General features: G+C 46.3%; 1 protein-coding gene across 1 annotated transcript in view; it reads right to left on the reverse strand.

Annotated features, from left to right (window-relative positions):
- The window catches only part of SNRNP200 (small nuclear ribonucleoprotein U5 subunit 200), a 28,566-nt gene extending 16,073 nt beyond the window's left edge, over positions 1-12,493 (reverse strand). Inside the window, exons 1-16 of the mRNA XM_047853628.1 lie at positions 12,335-12,493; positions 11,659-11,822; positions 9,621-9,792; positions 8,715-8,907; positions 8,267-8,322; positions 6,568-6,666; positions 6,045-6,197; positions 5,836-5,935; positions 5,514-5,650; positions 4,841-4,924; positions 4,564-4,737; positions 4,128-4,265; positions 3,769-3,924; positions 3,064-3,234; positions 1,124-1,317; positions 798-921 (exon numbers count right to left, since the gene is read on the reverse strand). Of these exons, the coding sequence (XP_047709584.1) occupies positions 798-921; positions 1,124-1,317; positions 3,064-3,234; positions 3,769-3,924; positions 4,128-4,265; positions 4,564-4,737; positions 4,841-4,924; positions 5,514-5,650; positions 5,836-5,935; positions 6,045-6,197; positions 6,568-6,666; positions 8,267-8,322; positions 8,715-8,907; positions 9,621-9,792; positions 11,659-11,822; positions 12,335-12,379 (2,160 nt within the window). The 5' untranslated portion in view covers positions 12,380-12,493. The remainder of the gene's footprint in view (positions 1-797; positions 922-1,123; positions 1,318-3,063; positions 3,235-3,768; positions 3,925-4,127; positions 4,266-4,563; positions 4,738-4,840; positions 4,925-5,513; positions 5,651-5,835; positions 5,936-6,044; positions 6,198-6,567; positions 6,667-8,266; positions 8,323-8,714; positions 8,908-9,620; positions 9,793-11,658; positions 11,823-12,334) is intronic.
- Between the last annotated feature and the right edge of the window lie 9,685 nt (positions 12,494-22,178).

Genomic DNA, 22,178 nt, shown 5'->3' on the forward strand with positions numbered 1-22,178 from the left:
CCATTTGGTAGGAAATAAAGTCCTCCAAGTATTTAGTGCCGAGAAAAGATTTGTCTTGGGGCGCCTAAGTGGCTTAGTCAGTTAAGCATCCAACTCAGTTTCATTTCAGCTCGGTCAAAAACTCAATTTTGTGAGTTCAAGCCCCATACTGGCAGCGCAGAGCCAGCTTGGGATCCTTTCTCTCTCCACTCTCTTAAAATAAACTCACTTAAAAAGAAAGAAAAGATTGGTCTCTTCATCTAGATTCATAGGCTTTTTTTAACAGATAAAAAAATATACACACCCTTCCACTTTCCCTTGGTTTTTGTCTTGGTTAACGTGACCAAATGGTGTTTAATTAAAAAAAAAAAGGATTTTCTAATAAAATGTCCTCTTTCACTAGTTTTTAGTTTTCAACTTTATTTTCACTGTAAGCCAGCCAAATCTTTTATGGAAGGACCCTTGATAATGTAGAGAGACAGACTGATTATCCACACCTGGGGATTTCTTTTTTCGGAGTTTTTAAATTACAAATTCAATTTCCTTAATGGCTATGAAACTATTCAGGTTATCTTCTTCATCAAGGCTGAGTTTTGGTAGTTAGTAATTTTTGAGGAACAGGCCCCTTATTTTTTCTAGGTTGTCAAATGTACATGTAAAGTTATTCATAACAATCCTTTATTATCCTTTCAATGGCTACAGGTTCTATGTTAATATCCAATTTCATTCCTAATACTGGTGATTTGTCTTGTGTCTTTTCTCTTTATAGAAGTCAAAAATGCAAAAGAACAGAGTTTAATAGGAAACCATAGATAGACCTGATTTTTTCCAGCATGTTCCATGATTTTCTCATAGACTATTTCATTCATGATCTGGAAACGCTTGATAGCTTTTTTCTCTGTGATACCCACATAAGTCTGTTCCAGAGGCACTGGGCGGAAGCTAGAAATTCAAATTAGATAAATGAGGTTTTTGGCACAAAATAGTGAGGAAACAGTTATTTTCAGTGGAAAGGACATTCTTTCCTGGATTCACACCACATCAAAACCCAAAATCCGTCTAATACCCAACCCAAAAGAGCTCCTTGAAAAAGGGGAAGGGCATCAGGAAGGTCACCCTAATCTTCTCCCAGTCTTTCTTGTACCTGTTGTCAAAGTAAAAGAGGCCCTTGGCAGGATCTACACGCAGAAAGGTAGCCACATCTTCATAGTTGGGGAGGGTGGCACTAAGACCGATGAGTCGGACATCCTCTTGGGTCATCTCAATGTTTCGGATGGCCCTGGCCACCAAAGCTTCCAAGACAGGACCTCTGTCATCATGGAGAAGATGGATCTCATCCTAAGGAATGAGGGGGTGGCCAATTACCTCTAGGGCTAGAAAAATGTAGTCCTCTTTCCTAACAGACCTATCCTGTAGTACATACCTACCATGCCAAATAAAGAAGAAAAGGGATCCCAAGCAAGAGAAACCCAAAGGGTGAGACAATACTCACTACGAAATACCCCAGAAAATAACATGCTCTGACCACCAAGCTGCTTTGCTAGTTTACTGAAACCTAATGCTTTATGGCAAGAAAATCTGATACTTCAGGTAAATGAGTTCATTATAACTTCACTCAAAGATTAATTTCTTTACTAAAAATGAAGCTTCTCAGCAAACTTTATTTGTATCAAATAAGGCTTCACCCCTGGGCAGTCATTCTTACTACTCTGTGCTTGCAAAAGATATGCATCAAATGATGAGTTCACATAGCCTAAGGCAGTGCTTCTTGAATGTCAGCATGTAGCAGAGAATCTTACTAAAATGTAGATTATGTTTCAGTAGATGTGGGATGAGGTCAGGGACTGCACTTCTAACAAGACTTTGAGTAGCACTAAAGCAGGGGCTGGCAAACTTCATAAAGGGCCAATCAGGATTTTAAGCTTGTGGGCCATACAGTCTCTGTTACAAACAGAGCTGACCCTTGTACAGTGCAGGGGTTATGGATGCTCCACACAGTTGAGAATCCACTTACAACTTTTGACTCCCCCAGAACTTAACTACTGAGAGCCTACTGTTTACCAGAAGCCTTACCAATAACATAAACAGTTGATTAACACATATCTTGTACATGTTTTCTATACTGTATTCTTACGATACTGTAAACTAAAGAAAATGTTATTAGAATCATAAAGAAAAAATACATTTATAGTCCAGTACTGTATTTACCGAAAAAAATCATCATAAAAGCGGACCTGCAGTTCAAGCCTGTGTTGTTCAAGAGCCAATTGTACTCAATTCTGTCACTGAAGCACAAAAGCAGCTGTAACAATATGTAAATAAATGGGTATGGCTGTACTCTGATAAAACAGAATCCAGTAGTCACAGCCTGCCAAGCCCTGCTCTAGAATGCTGAAAATCAACATGTGAGGTCTCCTTTCTGCTTTCCCAGACAACTTAAAGAAACTACAACCAGACTCAAGGTCATTCTTCTCTGGGTGCTCTCTGTACATTTGGAACACAATATCCTGATTCCTTCCTCATTCCCCTTGGGAATGGATTATTTATTTATAAAGCCCTCCTGGGAGGAGGACACAATTAGTTTGTCTGTTTACATTTATTCCAAAACATTTCGGACACAAAAAAACACATAAAGAACAACATGGCAAACACCATGCACCTCCTCAGAAATCTTTCACTTAGGGGCAGATTCTCATTTAACAGTAACAGCAGGGGCACCTGGGTGGCAGAGTCGGTTAAGCGTCCGACTTCAGCCAGGTCACGATCTCGCGATCCGGGAGTTCGAGCCCCGCATCGGGCTCTGGGCTGATAGCTCAGAGCCTGGAGCCTGTTTCCAATTCTGTGTCTCCCTCTCTCTCTGACCCTCCCCCGTTCATGCTCTGTCTCTCTCTGTCCCAAAAATAAATAAACGTTGAAAAAAAAATGTTTTTTTAAATAAATAAATAACAGTAACAGCAATACTAACAACAGCTGTCATTATAAAGGCTAGTGACTAGAGGAAAGCACTGAAGAAACAGCGTTAAAATTCAGCAAACCCTCCTCGACCAGGCCTGGTCTCTACGTGCTCAAGTACTCCCTGCTCACCAGAATGATGAGCCGCACGAGCTGTGTGTAGGTGCGCTCCCCACCCTTGCGGGTAATGATGTCCCACTTCTCGGGGGTGCAGACGATGATCTGAGTGGCGCTGATCTCCTCCTTGCACAGCTGGTGGTCGCCAGTCAGTTCTGCAACAGTGATGCCATAGGTCGCCAAGCGCTAGGTGGAGGAGAGGCACGTCAGGCAAGAATGCTTGAAGGGGGCCTTGCCACCACACTTTATCTGGGAAGTCTGAATGTAGGGTACTGGAAGGAGGTATCGACCCAACAGGGAAATATCATATGAACACAAACACGTATTTCTAAAATAAACCCAAGTTTACACTCAAGCAAATGAAGCAAAGAATTTCTGGGATGTCTGCACAAAGAGGAGGAAATGGAAACTTGTAGACAACAGGACCTGGAATAACACCGCTAGGTCTAATGTCAACCATATCCTATGAGCATTTCATAAATTCTTCAGTAATGTAAATGATAACAGCAGAAAACTGACTCAGAGACAATTAACAGAAAAATGCTAAATCCTCGCAAAAGTCCAAGACAGGCCCAGGTCGCTCTTGCTTCAGAAATACTCGGACCCTGGGTCAAGCTCCACCTTGAAGTGGAAGAAAAACACCATACAAGACATTCCAGAGATGCCCCAGTACAAGCAGTGATGCACTAGACCTGTTCCCAATACCTTTCTACCCCTTACCTTTCCGAAACTGCCCACCATCTCCTGCACCAGAGATCTCATAGGAGCAATGTAGATGATCTTGAAGTCATCCACGTTGATAGTGCCATCCATGTTAATGTGTTTCCCTATCTCTCGGAGCATACACATCAGGGCCACGTTGGTCTTACCCGCACCCTAAGACAGAGTCAAGGATGAGAAGGCCTGTTTACCTGTCCTCACTTCTACGGGCTTATCGGCAAAACAGACACCAGAGCACCTCCTAGGACATCTCTTCCATCAAAAAGAACTGGGAGAGGATTTGGGTGAAGATGAACCATCTTGCCACCAAAAACATACACCACTTCCCACAGGAACAAAGCAGCCAGGGCAGTGCTTACAGTAGGGGCGCACAGCAGCAGATTCTCATCTGTTTCCAGAGCAGCACGGTAGAGTTTACTCTGGATCCGATTCAGTGTTTTGAAGCCCTCAAATCCAGCCTGGGCATACTTCGGCAGCTTCTCCACTGGAAGCAGTTGCTAGAAGGAAGAAATGCCATGCATGTCACACACTGGCAGCACCCTTGAGCAGGCTGTTTTTGCGGGATGGCCAGGATTGTACTTCCTGGCGCCCTCCCTGAATAACTCTGCACTGAAGGCCAGATGAGAAATTCAATATTGTCCCCTGGACTCAAAATCAAAACGGGAAACTCTGAAGCAACTTCCATTTCTGGGATAAACTATCTATGACACAAGGCCACATTTTGGCCAGTGGGTTGAAATCCAAACTGGAAGGGGGATGAACTGAGCAGAAAACTGAGAAAAATAATTCACTCACTTCTTCTGAACCAAAGGGCTTGGGCTTCAGAGCAGGCACATGCACCTCTTCATAGCCCTTGCGCTGGCGACGGAAGGACCCATCAGGAAGCTGACAACGTTTATTGGCCATGAAGTGGCTCCCCTGGGTAAAAACCAGGTCCTCCAAGTCCAGAACCTGACGCGGAGCCAGTGCCTGGGAAGATGGGGGTAAAAAAACAAAAACAAAACACACAGTGAACAAAGTGAACAAATAAGTTTTCCATCCGGCATAGCCTTAGAAATGACCCGATACTTACCTCTCCACCCTGGTCCAGATCCATGGTTTCCAAGTCTGTGTCCATTCGGGACTGTCGTACTCGCTCTCTCCGAGACCTTTCCTCCTGTGACAGGGAAAGATGTAAAGTAACAATTATTCACCGTTGTAGGTTCTGGTCCCTTCCAACCCCTGCTTAGCGAAGCCTGACTCACAGGTGCTGACCAGTAAGTCTCCAAACAGAAAGATGGCCCTTTATGTTCAGACATTTGCCACAGGGACCACCAGAATGATGAAAGCAAACAGCTTTAAAGGGACAATGCACAGCGCAGGGATTTCAAAAGTAGACATTCAGCAATTCAGCATCAAGGGCTATCCCTAAAGGTAGAAGCGTGGGTTCTGTGTTCAGCCAACACATGTGTTCTGTCCCAGCATTTTCAGTAGATACCATGATTTATTGTGTAAACAACAAGTGAACCGTCCGTGGTGCTGGTGAAGACCACGGGAAGTCAACAGTCTCTTGACCACACCAATGTCAATGTGTAGATTTTAATCTACACCAGTGACAAACCTCAAAGAATTCAGAGAAATTACTTCTTCAATTCCCTTTTCTAATAGGAATTCAGCTCTACGCTACAATCTTCTAAATGAGGTCTCCTTTCCAAATCAAACAGTCTAGCTCCGGAATCAGACAGATAAACCAACCCGGCCCTTACCCGGATCAGATCCTCCTTCTCGGTCTCATGGAGCTGGTAGAGGAACTTGGAGAGCTCTGGATCAGCTTCCATCTTTCCCATGATCCTTTCCTTTTCCGCTTCACTCTGTGCACTGGCCAGTAAGGTGCAGTATAAAACTGCCAACAGCAAAAGGAAGAAAGGGAAGGTGAGAAGAAAGGGGTAAGGTAAAATCAACCTTCAACCTTGGGGGAGAAAGCAAACTAAATGAAAGAAGCACTGAAGCTACGAAAATTAACAAAGCCTCCATCACACATGCACACACACCACGTATATGCTCCAGAAGAGACCACTATATACTCACTCATCATCCTGTGCTGTCGCAACACTTTAATAAAATCAAAAGTGTTGAAACCAAGGAGCAGAACCAGCTGGTTCTCACATTCCCGATCATCACTGGCCGTCTGCAGAGAGAAGGTAACACCATGATTAAGGACGCAGCCATCTGCCTCCATCCACCGTCCCATCTGCTAAGATACATACAATGAACACAAAACAACGTCTTGGCTGTACCTTCAAAATCTCCAACACTTCATCTGCCTTCTTCTGTGACACAATGGCATCATCATAGAAGCGACTGAGCTGCCGCTGTAGCCAAAATGCATCAATATCCCGAGGATGCAAATCCTTCTTCTTAGAACTCATCAGTTCCCCCGACGCTACAAGCTACAAAGGTAACCAGGCACTTAGCTCACACCATGTCTGTCTGCACCAACGGCTTTCTCATCATCCTACAACAAAGTTCTACCTGCCACCCATAGCCTACGATCCTTTGAGGACTTTCCAGAAGGAAAAACAAACTCTGCTACATTGAGCTCAGGAGCATACCAAACTAAGATTTCACCAACACATGCCTTTGGAAAGGAGAATGAGTGACTGAAGTCTTAAGAAAATCAAGACACTGCATGTTTATTACGGCTCCTATAAAAGGGTAGCTTGGTAAGTAATATATAACAGGACCTACATATGAGAAACAAATGCTACACCCAGAAATCCCCTGACCTTGCAGCAATAGGCAAAAACAAACCGTACTTACATTAGCTGAAAGGGTGCAGCGCACCACGGCCTCATCCCCTTCCATGTCATCATCAGATGCCTCTTCTCGAACTTCCCCATACACATCTTCATCACCTTCCTACAGAAACAGCCCAACCCCAACTCATGATTTGGAAGTGACTCTGGCATCAGTACAGAACTTCTCCCCTGAATCACTTAAAATTGGATCCATGGTTGGAGCAATGGTTGGGGGAGGGGGGAGGTAACCAATAGCTTACTGGAGCCAGGGTCAGTCTTACTCCACAGTACATTTAATTGAATGACCTCATTACTCTTAAGTCCACTTGGCATGGATTCATTAGATGCTTCTACTCTCTCTTCTGCTTCTCCTCTTATTTTACTAAACTCCCTTAAATTTATTTTTTGCGAGACACAGAGGCAGAGAGAGGAAAAAAGAGAATCCCAAGCAGGCTCCACACCCACCAGTGAGAAGCCCAATGCAGGGCTCAAACTCACGAACCATGAGATCATGACCTGAGCCAAAGTCGGACGCTTAAATGACTGAGCCACCCAGGTGCCCCCAAGAAATTCTGATTAGGTGGTAAATCTCAGTGGCTGCTGCAATTGTTACTTTAACATGTACAAAATATGCCTGTGCTCTTGGGCAAAAGTGCATTCTTTTAAAACTGGCACAGGAGCACCAGGGTGGCTCAGTTGGTTGGGCGTCCAACTTCGGCTCAGGTCATGATCTCACAGCTCATGGATTCAGGCCCCATGTCAAGCTCTGTGCTGAGGCTCGAAGCCTGGAGCCTGCTTCAGATTCTGTGTCTCTCTCTTTCTCTGCCCCCCACCCCCATTCGTCTCTCTCTCTCTCTTAAAAATAAATAAGCATTAAAAAAAATTTTTTTTTTAATGGCAGGACACAGTACTGAAAATTGGAAAATTATCACAATAAATTAAAATGCATTAAAACATGGTGATGTATGCCCTCAATGGAGGTGCATGCTGTACTTTTTGTCTTTTTGCTAATCCACATAATTTACTTTAAATTATTATATGTTAAGGGCCACCTGGGTGGCTCAGTCAGTTGAGTGTCCGATTGCGGCTCAGGTCATGATCTCACAGTTTGTGAGTTCGAGCCCCGCGTCAGGCTCTATGCCGACAGCTCAGAGCCTGGAGCCTGCTTCGGATTCTGTGTCTCCCTCTCTCTCTCTCTCTGCCCCTCTCCCATTCACACCGTTTCTCTCTCTCAAAAATAAATAAACAGGGGCGCCTGGGTGGCTCAGTCGGTTAAGCGTCCGACTTCGGTTCAGGTCATGATCTCGCAGTTTGTGAGTTGAGCCCCACATCAGACTCTGTGCTGACAGCTCAGAGCCTGGAGCCTGCCTCCGATTCTGTGTCTCCCTCTCTCTCTGCCCCTCCCCTGCTCATGCTCTGTCTCTGTCTCAAAAATAAATAAAACGTTAAAAAAAATTTTATAAAACAAAAATTAAAAATTAAAAAACAAATTATTATATGCTTACATTTGTAAGTTCAAGTTTGCTTTACAAATCCCTAAAGACAACCGCAGCAAATTCTTAGCAACATAATATTTATGCCTGAGTTAGACACCCATAAAACAAACACCATAAAATTTATCTGGCTTCAGTTAGGAAGCTTCTTTACGCCAGAAGTGGTCCCCTCACCTTAACAATTTCAAAAAATAAAAACAGACTGCATCCATTTGCTTTATCACTCACCTCCTCATCAGACTCAAACTGAACATTCACACCATACGTCTCATCAATGTTGTCATCTGCAACGGTAAGAAGTAAGAAAAAGAATAGTGAATTAGTGTAATGAGGCACTTTGGAGCCAATTCCTCCCCAACTGCCTGCTAGTTCTGGATATGGCCCTGCATCGCCTGCTCAACCACCCGAACGTGCCACTCCTGCCCCCACACAGGCTCTGCCCAAGTTTTCCCCCAGGTTCTATACAAAAGGGTCTTAAGAGTAAGAAATGGCTGCTGTATCTAGGGATTCTGATTCACCAATCACAACTCTTCAAACATCACAACTCTTCAAACACCAAAGAGGTTACGAGAACTCACTGACACATGCAGAGGTTTTAATGACTAAGGCTAGAAAATCAAGTTTAGAAGTCAAAAGCAATCATTTAATAAGATAAGGACATAAAGAACTCAGTTACCCATATTCTGGATTTCCTTGTCTCCACCGTAGTCTGTGATCTTTTTGCCCAAGTTCACTAGCACATGGTATCTGGTATCATCTGTCTGACCCAACAGCAGGTCAATCTCCTTTCTCCTTTCCTTGTCCCGAAGCTTTTCATTCTTTAGAACAGCTAGAACTTCATCAGCTGCCCCACAAAGGATATCACGTGGCTAGAGGCAAAAAAAAAAAAAATTCAGAACAAGATCTAGAACATCACCGACCAGCTTCATGTGACAACAGGATGTGAACAGCCATGCCTCTTTAAACCTTGCCCACCAGATTGACTACTTTCATCACTACTGATAAAAAATGCCACAACCGAAGGAAGACTCATCTGTTTTTAAAAAGATTAGGTAGGTGGTCTTAAGAAGCAGGACCCAGGTTCCACAAGTCTGGCACATTTCTACAGATGGCAGAGGTGCTCCTCAATGCTCCTCTAGCCCACCAAACTTTTGGTAATTCTTTATCCTCACCAGAGCCTCTGAGATGCATAAAGACCCTTAAACTAATCACACATATATAATGCTCAAGAGCACAAATTTCAGATATAGAATATCCAGGCTCCTATGGTGGCCCTGCAAAAATACTACCTCTATCACGTAGGAAAATTACTTAACTATTCTTTGCCTCGTATCTCTCGCCTGTAAAATGAAAAATAAATATTAACAGGGCCTAGTCATAGAGCTGATGCCATAGAGGACTGAAAAAGAGAAAACACGTAAAGTGCTATTCCACACAAAGCCAAGTGCTCAGTAAGTATTAGCCACTTCCACAAACTGCTATCGTCCACAAAGAAAAATCCACAGTCAAGGTTCTTCTGATACTTCCCAGTTGCAATTCTCTCCCTCTCCAAAAACATGGTTTCACCCTCTGGCTTCCTCACCTGGTCCCCAAGGGCAGCTTGGATGAAGCTGAGTAGCACCTCATAGGTCTCCCGGGTCTCTTTAGTCTTGGGCTTATAGATGATGCCCACCATCTCATCGATGCCCTCCGAGAGCAGAGTATAACCCTTCATCTTGTTAATGTCATGTCGGTCCTCATCACGCTTTCTTCGCCTAATGAACACATGATATTGAAGAGGTAGAATCTCCCCACAAAGACAAAACTAAATCAAGCCTATCCTCCTCTCCTCAGCTTCATAGCACACAGGTAATGTTTAAAAATATGAATCTATACCTCAGCAAATGATTCCCACTTGGCCATGTTTATGCGGAAAAAGTAACAAGAAGGGAATCCTCTGTTATTCTCTCACTAAACACACTAAATGTTGCAATGAGACAGCCTCCTCACTCACTTGAAAAAGGACAACCCTTTTTGGGTTGTTGGCATAACACTACAATCGAATTTCAACTTGCCACACCTCAGACACATTTCTTTTTCTGGCCAGAGAAACTGAGGATCTAAAGGAATCTACTACCATTAATTCTCAACAAATTATAACAAATATGTAAAGGAAGCCATACTCTGCAAGGTAAAGAAACCATGATGTATTTATTCACTTCAAATGTAAATAATCAAGGGGTGCCTGGCTGGCTCAGTTGGTAGAGAGCATGCAACTCATGATCATGGGGTTGTGGGTTAGAGCCCCATGTTGGGTGTAAAGATTACTTAAAAATAAAATTGTTTTTTTAATTTTTTTTTTTTTTTAAAGAGAGCACACATGAGCAGGGGAGGGACAGAGAGAGAGAGAGAGAATCCCAAGCAGACTCCATGCCATCAGCATGGAGCCCAATGCGGGGCTCAAACTCACGAAACCTTGAGGTCATGACCTGAGCCGAAATCAAGAGTCAGAGGCTTAACTGACTGAGCCACCCAAGCACCCCAAAAATTAAATCTTAAAACAAACAAACAAACAAACATAACTAATCAAAACTGGGCCTCTGAATTACTGAGGTTTCATCATTGAAGAGGAAAAAGAGACAGAGATGATCAGAGATTTCAAAACACAAGGATGAGGGGCGCCTGGGCAGCTCAGTCGGTTGGGCGTCTGATTTTAGCTCAGGTCATGATCTTCCGGTTTGTGAGTTCGAGCCTTGTGTCTGGCTCTGTGCTGACAGCTCAGAGCCTGGAACCTGCCTCGGATTCTGTGTCTCCCTCTCTCTCTCTGCCCCTTACCTGCTCACTTTGTCTCTCTCTCTCTCCCTCTCTCTCAAAAATAAAAAAATAAACAAAAAAACCGTAAAGATGAGGTAAAGTTCAATGATTTTTAAGTTTTGAAATATATCCCCCAGGGTGCCCAGGTGACTCAGTGGGTGAATCACCCGACTTTGGCTCAGGCCATGATCTCGCAGTTTGTGAGTTTGAGCCCCACATTGGGCTCTATGCTATCAGTGTACAGCCCACTTCAGATCCTGTCTCCCATTCTCTCTGCTCTTCCCCTGCTTGCGCACACACATGCACATGCTCACTCTGTCTCTCTCTCTCTATATATATATCCCCTCAAAAGTTAAAAAAAAAAACAAAAAACAAAAAACAAAAACACACACAACAAAACCCAAAACGAAACAAAAAACCTGTCTTTCTTACTATGGATGCTTGAGCGTTAATCTATAACAACAAAAGTAGGAAGTGGTCAACAGCAAAAGAAAGAAGTAAGGGTGGGAAGTTCATAATGGAAGAAAAGGAGTTACTGAGACAGAGAACAGCAAGGGTCCTGAAAATATAGTGGAGAAAATTAAGATCCCTCTATGGACCAGAAACACATACGCTAGAAAAAGATCTAAAAGTTTTCTCACTTCAGGTATGCTTATTGAGGCCAAAGACCCTTTTAAGTCTCACATTCCATTTTTACCTTCACTGAGTTGTTTGATTGCCCCCGTGTCTCATCTTGCACCAAACATTTCAGCAAAAAAGTTGGTCAAATGCTCAAGCAAAGAGGGACTCTGGATCTGAAGAGAAATCATTTTCTCCCTGGTACTCACTTGGCTCTTCTTTCCTCCTGCATCTGTGGTTTGGTCCGTTGAGCTTTATCGCCCATCCGGGTGCCCTCCAGCTTCCCAACCAGGGACAGCACCTCTCCTGTGGGTTCATCCCGCCGGGTCCGGTCAATGAGCGAGCGGTCAGCTTGGAGGACAAGATTCGAGTTCTGAAAACATCAAAATACTATCAAAGCTCTGCCACCAGTAAGGCCACTTGTTGTATCACAGGAATACAATTTTGATGATATCAAAATTAGTAAGAACTGGAGCAACTGAGTGCCGACACGCACAGTGGGACTAAGAGGTTTTCCTTAAGACGAAAGAGCGCCATGTGACTGCGCGGGGGGAAAGAGCGATCAAATCAGTGGAACGACCCTTGTGCCTAACACTGCCCGTAATAATCCACCTCTGGGAAAAGCGTTGGGTTCGCTGGGTGGGGGAAATAAACGGGGGCGGGTATAGCGCTGAGGGGACAGGGAACAAACACTCCTAGCGGAATTCTTAGCCCATAACACCCGCCCTAGACCCTAGTGGGGCTATTCGTGTCATCCTGTACCCCCCACCTCAGCCCGGGTCTGATTTCCTCTCCGCTTTCGTGGTTCAACTGCAGGCCTTCTGACTTGCCTCCCGCTCCCCACTGGGCTCCCTAGCCCGGGCCCTCCCCCGAGCCCACACGCACCGCCTTGTACTCGTACTGCAGGCTACGGGCGGTCACATCCGCCATGGCCGCGGCTGCCGGGGGGTCTCAGGGCTCAGCTCCCCTCACCGCACTTAACGAAACGCAGTCGCTCTCCTCTCCCGCCCGGCCCCAGCGACGCAGGACTGACGCACAGAACAGGCACGGAGACGGGCTCCTTTCCGCTTCCGGGTCGCGCGCCGGAAGTATGGGTGGGGCGTGTCTCCGGAGAGAGTGTGTCGCTTACCCGCGCGGCTTTCTGGGCGTGGCCGGCGCAATCGGGGAGGCGAATCCCGGAACCCCTAGACTCCGGTTCCAGCCACCCCTTGGGACTTAAGACCCCCCACCCCCACCCCCCGTAGGCTTCCCGCCTCGGGCTGCGGCCTTCGGCCTCTTCACATCACCGCGAAACGTACGCCTGCCTAACCCAAGAATTTTCTACGCACTTCTTCCTGACTCTGGCCACTCTCTTGTAAGCTGTACTGGCAAGAAGGGCCTAATTAGCTCCTTTTCCGGTTGAGGAAACTGAAGCACCCAGCGAGCGGTTTAAGAGTGTGTGTGTGTGTGTGTGGCGTCTGGGTGTCTCAGTCGGTTAAGAGTCTGACTTCTGCTGAGGTCATGATCTCACAGCTCGTGAGTTCAAGCCCCGCGTCGGGCTCTGTGCTGACAGCTCAGAGCCTGGAGCCTGCTTCACATTCTGCGTCTCCCTCTCTCTCTGCTCCTCCCCTACTCACGCTCTGTCACTCAATAATAAACGTTTAAAAAAATTGTGTGTGCGCGCGTGTGAATTACTGGTATCTTCCCTTTGGGTTTCAATTACGTTTTTAACGATTGGAAGAATTGTCCCCCACCCATCCCACCTAAAACCCATGCTTGCCTACAAGACCCTCCTTCTGGATCTGCTGGGGCCTTCTATTTGCTCCTAAATGCTTGTCTCATTCTTTTGCAGAGCCCAAGGAACATTGTGAAGGTAGCTGCCCTTTTGGTAGGAACAGCTCCTTGAAGTCAGTGACTTAATTCCTTCCTCAAGGGCAAAGTTCCAGGGCCAGGAGGCACTCCTGCCTTCCTACCCACAATGAACCAGTTCTTGCCTGTGGAGTGGCAACTAATAACTGAATGGTTATCTCACTTAGAGTCTGTTTGCTTTTGAAAGAGAAATGAAAGGGAAGATGGGTATTAAGCAAAAGGCATTCATCCTCTGTAGCAGTCTCCTGGGCCAAATTTGCCCTGCAGGGGTATTTTGTTTGGCTCTCTGTTGGCTCCTTACTTAAAAATTGGGATAGTTCATGAAAAATCTGGGTTTTTAACATCTATGGAGAAATCAGAATACTGGCCACATGAGACCCACATTCCTACATGGCCTGCATGCCCATTGCTAGTCAGCAACTTGCTGTCCTTAGAGGATACGCATGCCCCCCACCCCCCTGCTCTGCATGTAGCTTGCAGCCCTGCCCACGTTTTTGTTTGTCTAACTTCCAGGGGACAGTCAAGTCCTTGCTGCAGCTCTGCTCCTCGGTGGCATTGTGACTTTGAGGCAGCTACCTGGTCTGTCTGGGTGAGCCTCATTTTGTCATCCTTAAAATTGAGGCAATTAAACTTTCCTCATATGAGTGTTGTGATTAAATCAGGTAGTGTGTTTAAAAGCACCAGTGAATGTATCAAGGTGAGGGCTTACTGAAGGTTATTTAAATCTGAATCCTAAAGACTGACTTTTGTTCTATGGCCACCCTGTGGGTCACCCACCTGACACAAAAGAAGCTGCTATTTCAAGGATTCTGCTTTGCATTTTTTAAGTTTTTATTTATTTTGAGAGACAGAGTGAGCAGGGGAGAGGCAGAGAGAGAGAAGGAGAGAGAGAATCCCAAGCAGGTTCCACACCATCCTCAAGAAGCCTGATGCGGGGCTTGAACTCATGAACCATGAGCCAAAACCAAGAGTTAGACGCTTAACGGACTGAGCCACCCAGGTGCCCCTCAGTGAAGGTGTCTGTCTGTTTGTTTTAACATTTATTTGAGTGTGTGTGTGTGTGTGTGTGTGTGTGTGTGTGTGAGTGAGGGAAGGGCAGAGAGAAAGAGAGACACAGAATCTGAAGCAAACTCCAGGCTCTGAGTTGTCAGCCCAGAGCCCAACGCAGGGCTCAAACTCACCTACTGCGAGATCATGACCTGAGCTGAAGTCAGACACTCAACCAGTTGAGCCACCCAGGCACCCCTCAGTGAAGGTGTTTTTTTAAAAAAAATTTTAACAGGATTATCCCCAGGAAGCTGAAGGACCCAGGAGCACCCTGACATGCACAGACCCTTGTGGGGGATGTTCGTTACCAAATTGGGCTCAGCTTTAACTGTCTTCCAGTCTATATGTGCCCCACCGTGCTGCCTCTCTGCAGAGATTCAGAATTCACTACTCCCTAGCGCCAGGCCTGGACACGGGGTTACCCAGGCTCCTGGGCCCTGCATTTCTGTACCTTAAGATCTGTTATTTCATTTAGTTAACCTCTCAAATATTACATGTGCGCTAAACTTTGTGAGCACTTTTAGGGACTCAGAGAAAAATGATGCACTTAGAACCTTTGAGAAGTTACATAGTCTTGCAGGACAAATGAAATGTACCAGTAACTGCAATTAAAAAGCCTAGCGTAAAGTACCAGAAAAGGAAAAGTCCATATGCCCCCATACCTCCTCACCTTTCCCCCTCGTAACTAAAGCCCCCTCAACACTGCCTCCTGGCCAACAGTCTCTCCTTTGCTCTCCTGCCCACTGCTCCCTTGCAGTGTATCCAATCAACTTCCATCTCAGAAGAAAAAAAGAAAAAAGAAAAAAAAAAAAAAAAAAAAGCTGACTGCAGTCAGTGTCACAAGGGGGCGTTGTGAGAAATCAGAGAAGTCCCTTCTGATCGGAGAGAATGAGCAGGAATTTGCAGCTGTAAAGGACGGCTAGGATTTCAGTAGCGGCAGGGAGTGGGGGAGATTTCAAGGGCATACAGAAGCAGCAAAAGTAGGAAGGTAGGAAGGCAGGGACATATTCTAGGAACTGTTAAGAACAATTCAGATGAATGAAGTCCAAATGTGAGGAACGAAACAGTGTAATAATTTGGATAGATATAATTCAGAATCTCTTGAAAAAAATAATGCCATTGTAAAGAGCTTTTTCTTTATTCTTGGAGACGATGGGAAGCCATACAGATTTCCGGTTTGGGAGGGTTATGTTTGTTTTTGCATCTGTATAGCAGGTGTTTGATTAGAGAGACTAACATTTAGATTAAGCAAAAAAAAAAAAAAAAGCAAAAAAACCCCTACCGTGTATCATGTGGCAAGCACTTATAAAGTGCCACTTTAGCATACGTGGTCTCATTTAATCCCCATACAGCCCTATTAGATATATTTATTTCCTCCATTTTACCAATGAAGAAATCGAGCCCCAGGGAAGATAACTGACTTGCCTGGCCTCACCTGCCTCAAAGCCAGCCTGTCTCATTCCAGACCCTCTGCACAGGGGCTTCCTCACAGAGCTGGGTATGAGGAAGGTCATTCTCACAGTACGAGGCAATGTGTAGGTGGGAGAGTGGGATGTAGGGGAGACCAGAGACAGGGAGTAGAGCTGGGAGGCCATTGAAGAAGGCAGAGCAAGAGGTTAGGTGTGCCTGATGGGGGTTCCACCAGCCGGGGTAATGAAATGTTAGAAATGCGAGTGAAATTCAAAGGCACTTGGTGATTGTCTTTGGTGTATCCAGGAGGCTGTTAGGTTGCCTGAACTCTTGGGTTGGGAAAGAGGAGTGCTGGGTTGCCCAAAAGCTCCCGGTAACTTGCGTATTAGGTAGCGAAATGCCTCCTGACCCAGGATTGAACATTCACATTATAGGGTTTGAGTGAGGCTAAAATTAAACGACTCCAGTAAACACAGTGTCCTATGTGGAGAAGGGATTCAGTAAATCCCATGTGCCTAGAACAGTAACCCAGTAACACACACTTTTGAACTACTCCATTCATTCACTTCTTCATTCAGCAAAATTTTATTGTGTCCTATGTGCCATTCACCACGCTAGGTTCCAGGGCCGTACCAGCAACAAGACAGATATTATATGCAGATGCACATAAGATTTAACCATGTAGTGACATAATTTATTTTCTAATTAATTTATCTGGTGTATGTTTCTCAACAGGATCAGCTGCCTTTCCAGGTCTTCACCTTAGGAAGCAATGCCCTGGCATTAACCAAGAGGCAGTTTGATGTGGTGATTAAAAGCATGGACTCTTGTGTCAGACTGCTGGGGTTCAAATCCCAGCATCCCCCCCTTACCAGCTGTGCAATCTTAGGCATCACTTGTGGAACGGAGATCGTCTTACCTACCGTAGGCTTGCTGGGCACCTAGAACTCCACCAGGAAGTAGAAAGGATCAAGTGTTGTCCACCATAGCTGCATTTCTCAAAAGCATTTATGAAGTACTTTGTGTTTGGAGGCAGTTTGTGACTCGAACACTGGCGGATGGTCTCATTTTTTTGTCATATCCTTGCTTTACTATAAATGGTCTTACCTGATGGCCCTGCCACACAGCAAACTTGGTTCCGAATGACTGTCGGCTCTTTCCTAGACTCTAGCCCCCCCACAAAGAAGATAACAGTTTGCCAGGATCAGGTGCATCCAGTAGCACGGTTGTAGGTTGGGTGGCTGTGCCAGAATGTTCTGTGTTTGGGGCCACATTGTCAGGCCAAGCGTGTGACCTCACCAGGTGACTTATTTGCAGGGCTTCCTGAGAACTCATGTGATGCGCAGGTTGCTTGTTCAGAAATGAAATGATGTCCTAACTATATATAAACACAGGCAGTCGTCATATGTCAAGGCGTGGCTCATACTGGTTCTGTGATGGATCCATTCCTAACGAGGCAGCTGGTGGCCTGCAGTTTTGAGGACTGGCTTCTGCCACAGATGGAGGACAGACTCGTGTAGCAAAGCTGACTCTCCTGCTTGTACTGGGCAGTACCTCGGCTAGGCTTTCCCTTCCCTACCATCCCATTCCCTCCAATTCCCATTGCAGAGCAGAAGTTTCTTTTAAAAGAAAGCACGGGGAGGCCTGGCTGGCTCAGTCAGAAGAGCATGCAGCTCTTGATCTCAGGGTTGTGAATCCAAGCCCCACGCTGGGTGTAGAGATTACTTACATAAACTTAAAAATGAATGAATGAAAAAAAATGAATGAATGAATGAATGAATGAGAGGGATAAAGGGAGACACAGAACATACCTGCACTGCGTGTTGCTGCATTCTTGCCCATCTTCCTCTCTGGGCCCTGATTTTCTTTCATCTTGGCAGCTCTAAGTCCGTGCCCATTCATCTCTCCAAGCCCCGGACTGCTGGTTGGGATGAAAGCCAGATCCCAAGCCCCAGTCACTTTTTCCTGAAGCACCGTGGCCTTCAGCACGGACGCAGTACTTGCCAGGCGCTTGTGACTGGGCCCAGGATGAGGAGGATCGCCAAGTGCAAGCTCTTCCCAGGGACAGACACCAGCAGCGGAGGGCAGGCTGAGTGAAGAAGGCTTGGAATGCTGATTCCTGCCAGAGACCCATGTGCCGAGGAGATGGGCAACGAAAGCATACCAGTGTGCCCCATCACACTGGTACCTCAGAAGCCGCTTGGGGCTCCTCTCCACGTGCTCCTCTCCCCCTCTCTCCACCAGAGGTAACCCCGTCCCTGACTTTTATATTAGCCATTCTCTTGCTTTTCTTCGTAGTCTTACTGGTTATGTAGGATCTCTCAACAACGTCTTGCTCAGTTTTAAGAAAATGAGTAGCAAACACCATACCCCACTGTGCAAAGAAAGGGCAATCTGGTCCCAATAGATGGAGGCATCAGAAGGTCAAAGCAGAATGTCTGCATCAGAGGCTGGCCTCGACTCCCCTGAGCATCTATGGGGCCACACCAGGCAGTGTGTGGGCGGGGCCACAAAGGAGGCCTGGAAGCACAGGGTTCAGGGCACTTGGGCACCTAGCAGGGTCTTGGTGTGGACCAGTATAGCTTCTTGGAAAGGGGTACGTGTGAGGGTTGTTCTGTTGTCTTTTAAACATCGCATGACCCATGGGGCGCCTGGGTGGCTCCGTCGGTTGGGCGACCGACTTTGGCTCAGGTCATGATCTCACCGTTCGTGAGTTCGAGCCCCGCGTCGGGCTCTGTGCTGACAGCTCAGAGCCTGGAGCCCGCTTCGGATTCTGTGTCTCCCTCTCTCTCTGCCCCTCCCCTGCTCATTCTCTGTCTCTCTCTGTCTGAAAAAAATAAAAATAAATTATAAAAAAAAAAAAGATTTCCTCTGTTCTTTCTGGGCCCCCGAATTGTCATACGTGGGACCTACCTGGTGACCCTCCCAAGTCCTCTCCATTCTTTTCCAGCCGTTGGCATTTTTACTCCAATTCGGGGACATTGCTTCTGTTTTATCCGTCAGTCTCAGTAGCACCTGCCACACCGCACACCCCTCGCTCCACATCCCTGCGTCCCTTGTCAGCCTGGAACACCTGGGGCAGGTCTCAACCCTTCAAGGCAGACGGCCGCCACCTCCTCCCTGGGCTTCACCTTCAGGGTCAGTTGAACATTCACCAGTATCTCACCGAAATAGGTGAACAAATATAAATAAAGCCTATTTCAAAGAGAAGCATGAAGGAAGGATTCCAGAATCCTTAGAGATGAGACCTACCCTGTGCCAGGTCTGAGGTAATCATCCTGATGAAGTCGGGGGGTCACAGTGGGGTGATCCGGAGCCGACGGCCAAGAAAGAATTCTCGAAGACATCCTTGGTGCAAAGAGGTGACTTTATTAAAGCACAGGGACAGGACCTATGGGCAGGAAGAGCTGCATGGGGTTGTGACGGATAACTCATTACATACCCTCAGGTTGGGAGGGGGTCAGGGATAGAGTAAGTCTCTAAGGTATTTGGGAAGCAAGGTTTCCAGGACCTTGAGGGGCTCGCTGTTGCTAGGGAAACACCATTTATTATTACCTTTTAGTAAAACCTCAGGCGTAAGACCCTTCAGATGTATATGGGGGGGCCATAAGCTTGGAGTATGATTGCCAGCATATATCTTGGGGCAGTTGAGATAAAGGAAGTAGACTTAACAGGATCCTCAAGGTTGGGATAATGTTAAGCCAAGGTTCTCTTTTGCCCCTAGCATAGTGTCCTCATCGAGGCAGCTGAGTTCCTAGAGGAGGTCAACCTGCTGGTCCCAAGGACTTGTCAATGGGCTACAGGCAGTAAGGGAATTTCATTTTACATTTGCCTTCATTTCCCACATCATCATGGCAAGCACTTAAACCCCTTTCCTTTGTTCTTGGGTAACCGGGCGTGTCCGAGGACTATCACACACATTCCACCTGTGACGGGGGTGCTGTTAGCTTGTATTTTGCCCTCAGCCTGCCCCCCACGCTCCCTCATCAATCCCTCAGCTCCAACCCACCCTCTATTCTGTGCCACTCTGCAAGCTCCATTTCTGCTTTGCGAGCCACTCCGAGCCAGGCTATGCCAACGGGAGGCACTTGAACGAGACTGCAGGGCTGGAGAAAAAAGGACTCACTCCTTCCTGTCCGCTTCCTGATCCTGTGAGCATCACCCAGCGGTGCTTCCTCATGTCAGTAGCGACCCACCGATCTTCCAGCACCCAGCACCAGCTTCGCCATGTCCCCCTTAGACACCATCGTTAGCCGGGCAGCACCCTTCCTCAGGGGCCAGTTTCTGCTCTGCAGAGCCCTCTTCGAAGTTTTCCTTTGGTCCTTTTGTCTTCCCAGCCCTGGGGCCGCTGGTTGCTTCTAGCAGTTGCTACTTTAGATGCCCTATATACCTAGCAAACAGGTCTTTATAGTAAGTTCTTTATTCATGTTCTAGGTTTCTGTCTCCTGACTAGATCCTGTTCCAACTCCCATCTTTATTTTACAGAAACTGTATTTTACAGGAGGTGACTGCAACCCAGAGGGACACTTTTAAGGCAATATCCTGAATTCAGTGTTCCTATTCATCTGTAAGAAGCGGGGATGGTTTCCCAAACGGGGCTTCCATTTTGGCAAAGGAGTAGTTCTCGCGTATTTTTGCCCAGGACACCCCCACTGGTGAGGCTGAGCATTTCAGCCTCGGTGGCTTCATCTGTCTTTTCCACACTGGCTGCATTTCCTCCTGCCACAGGGGGACTCTCCTCCATTGTTTTTGTGTCCTGATCGCACCTTCAGCAGGAAGAGGGAGGGCATTCTGATGTCTTAGTGTTTCCTTCCAGGGAATGGCCTCCTCCTCCTCCTCTGATTCTGCAGGATTTTTAATTCCTAAGGAACTGTGACCAGATCTCACTCTGGAAAACCCAGTTGTAAATGAACTCCACTCATCCTTATCCAGGAAAAACAATCTCTAATGTTAGGGAAACGATTTCTGTTATGAAAAAGTACTCTGCACTCGGACTCAGAAGATCTGGAACAGCTTGCTCCCAGAGCCTCCTGACAAGCAGGGAAAATTGGGAAACCGTTCTATTTCCTTCCTGGGGAAGTAAAAAAAAATATCTTGTTTAGCAGAGCTCCAGAAGGAAACTTTCCGTTCAGGCATCCCCAAAGGACAGAGGAAGTTTATCTTCATTGGAAATGCGACCACCCCCCCACCCCCCACCGCAGCTCCTCGTAATCTGAATTATTGCAGAGAGGGTGCAAGGACATCATAAGCAAGAAGAGACACTTAATCCAGAATGAACAGTGTTGAGATATCATCCCACTGAGAGAGGTACTACGTGGCCTATGACAGAGACACAAATGCAGCACTGTCCCATTTAACCTGACAAAGGTTTTTTTTCCCTCTGATTTGAGACTTTGTGCATATGGAAATCTTACAAAGATATGCAAATGAAATCGCCTTTTCCTTCAGATTTTTTTGTTTGTTTGTTTGTTTTGGGAGAGAGGCCCTATGAGTGAGGAAGGGGCAAGGAGAGAGGGAGACACAGAATCCAAAGCATCTCCAGGCTCCGAGCTGCCAGCACAGAGCCCAATGTGGGGCTTGAACCCATGAACCGCAAGACCATGACCTGAGCCAAAGTAGGACGCTGAGCCACCCAGGCACCCCATGTCATAAATCATTTTTATCAAAAAGAATAAAATGTGAACTCAGCACTGTTGGAAGAATCCGAGGCAGCTTGGTGACTGGAGCCCAGAGGAGCACTTTGCTTCTCTAGTCAGCTATGAGCAGTGCATGTGGTACACCTGATGTGCAGATGAACAAACACAGGCTCTTCCTTGCTTTACTGAACAGAATCATCCCTGGGAAACAGGACTAGAGAGGAGTGTACGGGCTTGGCTGGTTGCACTCCCAGAAGTAAGAGCAGAGCAGGAGAGGCAGCGCTCACCTGGCAGGGGAAAGGCGTGGGGGGCTTCAGCCCCAGCAGGACAGGGATCCTCACTCAGCATCACTGCCTTTTCCTCTAACGCATGTTCACAAGTCTACCCTCTCAATGTGGCAGAACAGGTAACATTTTTTGGACACGATTTGGGAAGCACGTTCTGGGGTGTGTTTTGTGTGGTTTTTGGCTTAGAAATAAGTTCTTTATTATCAAGAGCTATTGCCAATCAAATACCTCACTGCTTCTGATCTAACATCCAAGATCTCTATTTACCCAGTGAGTGGTGACAGGGTGCTCTGATAGACGGAGGACCTGCCAAGGAGAGAATTACTTGGATCAATGTCTACAGGCAGAGCCTGTGATCTGAGCAGCAGATAGTACCAGTGGCTAAGAACAGACTCTAAGAAGCACATTAGTTCAAGATCAGTCTCTGACAGCTGTCTGCCCTTAGGCAGGTTCCTTTACCTTCAAGTACCTATTTCTCCTCTGTAAGATGTGAGTGATGAA

This window comes from Prionailurus viverrinus, chromosome A3 (assembly GCF_022837055.1).
Source record: "Prionailurus viverrinus isolate Anna chromosome A3, UM_Priviv_1.0, whole genome shotgun sequence".
In the NCBI taxonomy this organism is placed as follows: Eukaryota; Metazoa; Chordata; class Mammalia; order Carnivora; family Felidae; genus Prionailurus; species Prionailurus viverrinus.